Source organism: Agrilus planipennis, unplaced genomic scaffold (assembly GCF_000699045.2).
Source record: "Agrilus planipennis isolate EAB-ADULT unplaced genomic scaffold, Apla_2.0 scaffold1, whole genome shotgun sequence".
NCBI lineage: Eukaryota > Metazoa > Arthropoda > Insecta > Coleoptera > Buprestidae > Agrilus > Agrilus planipennis.
In genome coordinates this window covers 175,124-184,846 of record NW_020442466.1, presented here as the reverse complement: position 1 = coordinate 184,846, position 9,723 = coordinate 175,124, and the positions used below count along the sequence as shown (strand labels likewise).

The following is a 9,723-nucleotide window of genomic DNA, read 5'->3' as shown; positions in this document are numbered from 1 at the left end:
TACAAAACTAGCACGAACTATTTTATTATTAGGTATATTTTTCAAGAAGTATTATTAATACACGAATATGCAAGTAGATATCGATAAGTTTCTACATTAGATGATGTTTCTTAAGAGTTTATTCTTTGTGTTTGATTCTTGGTGCAGAACTTTTTATAACACGATGTCGAATCAATTCAATTTTCTTGGAAGGATTCTTTCATACTTTGAAAGTAATGTGTAAGATACGTAAATATATATGTGCACCGTGAAATATGACTTTTAGTTTAGGAAAAGCTTTCACGGAAAGCTTTTTATGCTTTTACGCCAAATAAATTTATTTTAATCTAGCCTTATAAAAGACAGAGTGTATATGGCAGGATTTCTATTAAATAACCCCAAAAACGACTACTCCACGCTACTTTTACAGATTTTCCAGAAATTGTAGATCAAAATAGTCCTTTTGTAATTAAAGGTATCGACATAATTTGACAATATGGATGCCATGAACTTATTGTTAAGTTGCTGTTAAAATTAATTGTTTTTCTTTCTACAGCAACCTCCTTATCAGGAGAAGGGCCTGAGTGCTACAACGTCAAGGACAATGGCCGCGATATCTTTAGGGTTTATAGTTTTAGTAACACCATGGACAATCCAAGAGGTTGTGGTGGCTTGCACTGGCACAAGAGCACCCCCAACCCTCGACTTCTTAGTCACCTGGTTATCCATGAGCCACACCTTCTGGAACCCCTTCCTCTATTGGTTGCTCAACAATCAATTCCGAAGAATTTGTAGGGAGTTATTTTTTACTCGGGTATGACTAGTATTTGTCCTCTTATAGAATATTATTTCTCAAAAATAGTTTGCAGATTTTTTGCAGAACCATGAGCAAGAAGAAGAGTATTCAGCACAGTTGTTGCAACAATAGTCCTGTGATAATTCGTCACAAGGAGGGTTGCGATTTTCAAGGACTCTCCGAGAAATATTGGGGAGAAATCCTTGATCGGACATTGTCCAGTAATTCTTTGCAAAATCTACATCGCAGTTTTTCGCACCCGCACGTGAACTGTTACACACCCACGGCTCATGACCTTTGCATCCTAGATTTAGGGGTGCCGGCGTTATGAAAAAAGGACAAAACCACTCAGACATTCGACGAAGCTGTTGCTAGCTTCGTGGGCAGTCCACATAACCTGTCCAATTGTTCGAATTGACTGATGTGGTCCCTTAACAAACACAAAATAGTCCTTTGAAAATTAAAAAGTTCATTGCTCACATCATCAAGGATAACTGTGTTAAGTAAGATGGCGTCAAGTAGGTACACGTTTAACGTTATTTCTATCGAAATAAAAATCATAAAATACGTTATATTCATTAAAATAAGAAGTCAATGAAACCTATGTGATTAACGTAATAACGATTAAAGGAAGAACTGAAGGTAGTGTTCATTTGTCCACAGCTTTAATGTAATTCAGACAATGAAGTATCTCGATTGGGTCTCATTATTTCGTAAGAAGTTTCAGATCAGGTAGGTATATTTTTGAAAATGAAGAAGCAATCAATAGATCACCGTATACATAACGTTACATTTGATGGTAAACCGAGCGGCATGGCCTAGAGGTCTAGACCATTGCTTAGCATTCGGGAGGATGCCGGTTCGATTCCGGGTCCGTCTGCCTTGGTCCAAGTTTTTCTGTGGTTTCCTTGGATCACTTAGGCAAATGCTGAGGCAGTAATATTCCACAGATAATCTTTCANAATCCGTTTTGGATTGTTGGGAGTAAAATTTAAGCATGAAGATACATTCTACAATGTATTAGATGGACTCAACATTTTTTTACCACATCAATTCTTTCAATCTTCGCATTTCCCTAAAACAAGAACAACCACATCCTTAACAATTTGCGACTTCCCGTTTCTGCGTCTAATATATCTCTGACTAGACCTTCATGCCTGAGAAGGTGTCCTACCAACTTATCTCGCCCATTTCTTATTGACTTCTATAGAATCCTCTGTTCTCCTATTCTTTCTAATCTCTCTTCGTTTCTAACCTTCTCTATCCACGGTATCCTCATCATTCGCCTGTAACACCACATTTCGTACGCTTCTAACCTTTTCTTTCCCGCCGCGTCCACTCCAAACATACACCTTTAACAACCTTTGCCGAATTTCTAAATTAATTTTTTCGCGAGCATAGAAGTGCCTTTTTTTATTGAAGGCTACACGATCCTGCGCTATCCTCTGCTTTATATGCCTACTACTCTTTCCGTCCTGACTTATCTGACTTCCTATAGATACCTAAAATCAGCCGCTTCTTCTAATTTTTCGTCTCCTATCTTTATATTCGCTCTTTCCCTACTTTTTCTTCCCTTGCATACCAGTACGCTTGTTTTAGTTTTATTTCACATATAATCACTTTAGATAATATAATATTAAAAGTGAATTATATAATTTAGAATGACTGTAGACCACAATATAAATGTAATTGATTAATTAAGTTAATAAAAGACAAGATACAATTAAATACAGGAAAAAGAAAAAGTAAATAGGGAAGAGGGCTAATAGCAGAAAAGTGGAAGATAAAATGAAGAAATTACTTTTTAGAAAAGAAATGGATAACTGAATACTGTAATTAACTTTTGGAGACCAACATGGGCAAAAACAGAGAAAATTGAAAATTTAATCATGATCTGTTTCACTCTCATGTATGATTTTCTAAATTGTTGTTCTTTCTTCGCTTCTCTTTCCTTCACAAGTCCTTGTTATCATTGAGTAGCGATTTATCTACTGTACTTATAAATTGATAAAAATTACTTTTCTGAAGAGGTTCAACTCGATAAAAGTACTTATTAGATTCTCGCAGTAGGGTTTTTTCATTAATAATTCTTTCCATTTACCTTTGGAAAGTGTTTATTCACTCGTGAATGATTTAGACAAAAATTGGTAGTCGAACTCACGCAGTAGTACCTACCTATTCGGTAGGATTGCTACCTGGTGATTTACTAGACTAAAACGGAAAAATACCCTTTTACACATTTGACAAACGAGTAAAACGTTGATTGGACGGTCGTGACTTGTGGAAGCTTGATTGTAGCAATTTCTAACAATTTTCTGCTCAGGTTCTCTGAAAATTAGCCATGGGAACTATGTACTTACACGAACGCTTCTAATTTTTGAATCCTTTGAGCTTATTACAATAATTATTTCTGTAAGTAGAAAATAAAGGTGACTTAAACGCAACTGATGGTCTAAGTCTAAGGAATGTTGCATTATATCTGAAATATTTACTCCACTTATGTACCACTAAATGAAGAAATGGAGATTTTATACAATCATGTCATGATTGCCGTCATTTGTATAGAAAAGCTCCAGTATTGATGTCCAATAAAATCCCTAGACAAAAATTTTCAGTCTCTTAGAGTCTTTCAGAGTCTTTCAGCGTCTCCCACAGTCTTTCACAGTCTCTCAGTTATTTTATACAATCATGTCATGATTGCCGTCATTTGTATAGAAAAGCTCCAGTATTGATGTCCAATATAGTCCCTAGACAAAAATTTTCAGTCTCTTAGAGTCTTTCACAGTCTCTCAGTTATTGCCTAGGTGTTTTTATGGATCTCTCACAGTCTCTTTATAAGAGACTCGAACGATAAAATTATTAATTCAGAGATTCGAGTCTCTCACAGAGAGACTGAATGAATAAAACTGAAAAATTGAGAGACTCGAGCCTCTCGTAGAAAGACTGGAATCTCTGAAATATGTTGAACTTGGAAAATTTTAACCATGTCTATCGAAACACCACTTATTGAGAGATTCTCGTTCAGAGATTCGAGTCACTCGTTCAGAGATGGGGATCTCTCTATGAGCGACTCGAGTCTCTCGTTCAGAGACGCTAAACAGTTTTTTTGACAGTCTCTCGACAGTCTCTCTCAGCGACACCAGAGAGACTCAATGAGAGACGGAGACTCGAGTCTCGCATTCAGAGACTCTGAAAGACTGAACATTTTTATGTCGGAGTGACNTATGAGAGACTCGAACGATAAAATTGTTAATTCTGAGATTCGAGTCTCTCGTTCAGAGACTGGATACGAAATGAGGATCTCTCTATGAGCGACTCGAGTCTCTCGTTAAGAGACGCTAAATAGTTTTTTTTGAGAGTCTCTCGACAGTCTCTCTCAGCGACACCAGAGAGGCTCGATGAGAGACGGAGACTCGAGTCTCGCTTTTATTAAAAGGATATTGCAGGTAGTAAAGTGCAATTTCAGACAAAAGCATTAATCCTAAAGATGTTTTGGATGGTGTTTCCACTTTATGGATTTCTTCATATAAGTATTTGTTTTTGAGTATTTAAAATCAATCAAATATTAAGGATATCAATTTCACTTCTATATATCTGCAAAGGATACATAAAAAAATTATTTTATTTTTGCGATTAATGTAATTAACAATGAACATTAACGTCGGCTTACAGATTCCTGGAGGAAGCTACGATTTTAGATAGAATATATGTGCGATTTCATGGTTTCTAGTCATATCTACTATTATTAAATGACACAAAATTGATCGAAAAACAGTGCCCTCCTTGATATGTAATTGGTAATTATTTGAATATAAACAGCACTTAACCCATAGGTATTATCATCATCCACCAGTTTTGGTTCAACCAGTGGAAATGGTTGCAGCAAGTGTCTGTCAATTCTCAATTCAGCGATCTAGAAACTGTTGGATTCTGAAGTATCTTAAAAATTTAAATAAAACTACTGGGTTGACCCTTTTTTTTTTCGTCAAATGTTTTCTTGATATGATGGTTATTGACGACCAACTCTACAAACATTGTGACGTTGCAAATTCTTGACACCATTTATCTAACTGTTTTAAGTCATTTGACGAATGTTTTTAATCTTTAGTCTTCGTGACCATTCTTTTGCGTCCTATTGTTTACATTCAGTTAATGATTAACTGTGTACTAAACTGAACATATTGTTTTGTCCGATTTGGTAACTTTTATGGGAGATGTGATTAGAAATCAATTTCCTATTTGAATTTGGAATCATCCAGTTGTTTAATCCACTACCCCCTGTAGAACTTAAGGAAGTATTAGCTTTACAAAGAAATAAAAGTAACGATTTCGTTCGTTTTGTCTTTTCAAAGGCTCGTTGACTCATGTGATACATGAGCAACTTTGTATAGATTTTTTAAAAGGGGATTCTGGTCAAAAATGAGGAAGTTGAGAATCTCGTGCGTAGGTAGCACACCATTTAGTGGGTACCAGTGTGTGGAAAAATACGTGGTGGCCGTTGACTTTTGAAGAAATAATAATATAGGTGTCTTCGTACGAATTACATAAGTGCTTTAGAAAACTTTTTACACTAACATTTGTTCGATACACTTTGCCGGAACAAAGAGCGCCCTCGAATTCAACAATTACCGTCCAGGCCCAGGTAATTACAAGCTTACGCTGTTTTGGTCATGTATTAACAAAATTCTGAAAAGCTCCTTTACCTAACTGACAATTACGCGACTCTTACAGCCATGTAATTGGCATCTGAAACCTTAGAGTTAAATATAGAAGAAAGAAGTAGCGCAAGTCCTCCTCTCGGAGGGCCCTGAAAAGCAGGCGGACTCTTTTCCTTTTTGTACGATCCCGAACGTTCGTTTGGCTACATTCAATTCTTATTTCTCGTAACAGGACAGTACAGTGGAGTATGGCACAAAAATCATAGGGATTAGGCAACTTTGCGCAATGTAAATTGTAAAACACCGTAGTGACTAACGATTATGTATTGGGATTTCCTACCTCAAAAAAAAAGGAGAACTCTTGTACGTCAAAACTTTAGAATGAAATTATATCTGAAAATTTATTTTTGAATTTTTTACCCACTACACGTTACCTCACATTCATGAGGATAAAATTGTTGCTGTTGTCTCACCCCCGCCGGGTATCGAACCCGGGACCTTTGGCTTTACGCACCAATGTTCTGATCATTAAACAACGAGAGGTAGTACTACAGCAACAATTTTTCCGTCATTAATTTGAGGTAGCGTGTAGTGGGTAAAAAATTAAAAAATGAATTTTCAGATTAATATTTCATATTAAACTAACTCACTTCTAAAAGTTGTCTAAATTGTATGTATTTTTAAAACATTACAATTTGAAATTGTGTAAGAATAACTACATAGGGACGCGTAATGTGTAGCTGGAGTAGTACAACGTCACCAAGTTGCGCAGTGAGGTAGTGCACATTTGTACGTATGCCAGGTGACTTTTTTTACGTTGTAAGTTCGACAATTGATAATATCGAAATTATTGCGTATTCGCCGATGTTTAAATAATATCGAATAACTGTTACTTTAGTTATCAATAAATGTTAGGCATTTGAAATTCTTCTGTTACCACCAAATGTTAGTAGATGGCGATATACTGCGTCAATTCGATATTGTATAAACACGAAAGTATTGGAACTATATGTGACGTGCGGATGAGATATAAGTGTTTCAGTTAGCAGCAAATGTCAGTAGATGGCGACATACTTGTTAAATACTTGGCGCTTTGAAGTAAATTTTGCGGTGACGCCACTGAGTGTCAAAACAGAAAGTGAAACACATAATACAGGTACCTTCCTGTTGTATTCTTCTTATGATTACTGAGGCCTTTTATTGAATTTCTTTTCGTTTAAGAATTCCCCGTGCGTGACCCTTGAAGCGACTGATAAATACCTTACACGATTAATAAAAGAAACGTTTCCTATTGGAGGTTATTAATTTTTTGACTAAATTATAGTTTTATACACCTTTAATTCCGTCAGAATGGGTTTGATAGCATGTAGCGGATATAATCGTTTCTTGAAAAGTTTTTTTTTGTTGTCGAATTTGGACAATACTTACAGTTCTAATAGCACGTTACCTTTTATATCAATGCTAAACTCGAAATAGAATATGGTTTTTATTATTCTCGAAAGAAAAGGTGGATAACGGAGGAGAAAAGGTTAATTTTCGGTAATAACCACTCTCGGTATTATACCGTGCTAGCGAGAACAAAAGTTTCAGAAATAAAGCTAAATATTGATGGAATACATCTGACAAGTTCTTCCAATATTCTTAATGGGTTGTAACAAGAAAAATTCGACCCTCTCTTTAAGTGATCTTACGTCAGACTTAAATATCACCTAACTTTTTGGAGAACAAGAATGTAATCTTTGAATAGAAAATCGTCTGTATACCAAAACATCCATCTGTACCTTTTGCTTTGTAAAATTTCAAGTCGAATTTATTAGCAGTAAGTGTAATAGTACATTACGTATCGAGAGAAGAAACAGGGTTATTTCAGACTGCATGCAGTCTGAGACAACCCTGTTACTCCCCGAGGTACGTATACTATTTTTTGGCATGTCTGTGCGGAAAGCTCGTCATTAAATTGATAGTTGACGAAATAAGAGTAAATGATTTAGAGGTTAGAAGTTAGGTTAGAGGTTATTGATTTCTGTGCATGCTCATAAACTTCAGCGCATGCGCTCAAAAGGCTAATTTCATTGCCTCCTGACTAAAACACGGCTGAAAAGAGGGCATTTCTTCCCTATTTTATAGCACGCAAAACGAGCTTTCCGCGCTAACATGATAAAAAATATCTTGTGAATTTTTAGTGGAAGTAGTTGTTTTTTTTTATTTATTTATTTGTGGTAGTGTGTAGTGTACAAATTTGTTGTGACATCTGCTCATGAAGCGCAATAAAAGCTCTTTGTGCCTCATTTAAAAACGGTCTCATTAGTTTGTCCGTTATATCCACCTGATTAAATCGTCGCGTGTTATTCAATACTCGCTTTATTCTTAAACGAAAATTTCGTGTCACACACAGATTCCATTCGATTTACATGTATAACATTATATTGCGGGTGAAATTTCTCGCTAAACTAGTCGCATCGCGCCAGTTTACAAGTGCCGGCTAATTAAAGGCGAAAAGTGATTTCCAAATTAAATTTTGCGTTAATGAATTTTAACATGTTCCCAGAATCTTTTTCTCATGACCGTTTTTCGAGAACATTCGTCATTACCGTAAGGTCTTCAGCCCAAAAACTCAACGTCATGGGGCCAATAAGGATTGTGAGCTACCTACTTAGGTACCCTTCCTGCACCCCCTTCAAAATTCTAGTCGGGACGTATATATCTCCACTTGAATCCATCTTGAGTCAATTTTTGCATTTATCGGAAACTACCTAACACATATCTTTAGGTTAGGTTAGGTTAGGTTAGGTTAGGTTACTAATACTGATGTAGCCTAAGCCTACCTCTACCTTTCTTAACTCTTTTGTCTGCCTCTAGTATGTCTTAAACTAGCCCCTCACGTTTAGGAAGGTGTCCAACCAACCGATCTCGTTCATTTCTTATTGATTTCCATAATGCCTTCTGTATTTCTAACACCTCCTCATTTCTAACCTTATTTTTAGCATCATAACGGTAACTATGACTTCTGCTTGCCATAGATGCCTATACTACTTCATGATATGCAAATCTAAGCATGGCCTACAGGTTTAGACCAGGACGTAGCATTCGGGAAGACGCTGGCTTAATTCCGTTTGCCCTGATCCAAGTTTTTATCCCATTTTCTTGGATCGTTTAAGCAAATGTTGGAGCAGTAATATTCCACTGTCATCTTATCTTTTTCATCCCTGCCACGATTCCTAAAAGGAAGATGAAGAGAGTCTTCCGCCCTACATTCCGGCGCGCCCATCATTAGTAGCTGGTAGGAATAGAGAACGCAAGTGTTTTTTATTTAGTCCCCGTTTATCTGACCTTAATGCTGTCCTGTCTTTAATAGTATTAATCACATCTTTGATATACAAATTAAAAAGAAGTTATTAACGAATAGTTAAAATAAACTTTAATAATGAATTGCAATTTCCGAACTTGGTTTACAGATTCTTCCACTAAGTACGCCAAATAAAGTATGGTTGTAGATATATAGTTTGTAATTATAGTGAAACAGTTTCATGTAATAGATCTGTATCAGCAAGAGCGGCTTTACAAAATGGCGTCTAACAAATGGTTCGTTTTTGCAACAGCAGAAACAAGCAAGTTGCAAAAGACATTAGCAGAAAGTATACGTTTGATAAGTTGTAAGAGCAGGAAGGAAACAGTGAAAATGCCGTCGGCCACCGCTTGCTTGCCCGGAGCTTGACCAATCAATCTGGTCACAGGCGTCCGTACACGTTAGTGTTGTTTTGTGTGTGCATGCGTGTGTGCGAATGTGTGTTATACGTGTGTTGGTTTCGGTTCGTGTTTCCGCGTGCGTGCAAAGGTACAATAAAGAAGGAGCGACGTTTCTGTTGCTAATACAAGCACCGCCGCGACTCCTACCGACACGCCATTGTTGCGTATTGTGCTAATTAAATTATGCCAGTAATGGTGAATTTATCTCGGTACAGGGCAGGTACAGGGCATTGGAAGGAAAAGGGTTAGGGATGACGCCCCTAGAAAGAATTCATTAGGTCATTGAAAAAGTAGCAGTGGAAATTTGAAAAATTTTCACTTTAAGAAAAATGTAATAGATAAACTGTAATATGTAGTCATTACCAAAAAAAAATGACACACAGAGATCCACTAAATATTTAAAATTAAATACCTAATGCAACAGTATTGAATGCAATTTATAATGGACTTGTGACTTTTAGATCACCTGGTATTTATAGATACAGTAACACCGAATTGAAAACCGAAGACATAGGAGTTACCCTATTAAATACAATAATTAAA

At 36.3% G+C, this 9,723-nt stretch overlaps 1 protein-coding gene across 1 annotated transcript; it reads left to right on the top strand.

The window, feature by feature from the left end:
* The first annotated feature begins 583 nt into the window (after positions 1-583).
* On the top strand, positions 584-1,106 carry LOC108732852. Its single transcript, XM_018463847.1, has 2 exons — positions 584-793; positions 849-1,106. Exons 1-2 carry the CDS (start codon positions 584-586, stop codon positions 1,104-1,106), a joined length of 468 nt encoding a protein of 155 aa, XP_018319349.1.
* The last annotated feature ends 8,617 nt before the right edge of the window (positions 1,107-9,723 follow it).

What these genes read in the sequence shown, in the direction of transcription:
- LOC108732852 (XM_018463847.1), top strand. Translation starts at nt 584, where the DNA reads ATGGCCGCGATATCTTTAGGGTTTATAGTTTTAGTAACACCATGGACA. An exon ending in GGGAGTTATTTTTTACTCGG is followed by an intron (nt 794 to 848) that starts GTATGACTAGTA and finishes AATAGTTTGCAG; the next exon opens with ATTTTTTGCAGAACCATGAG.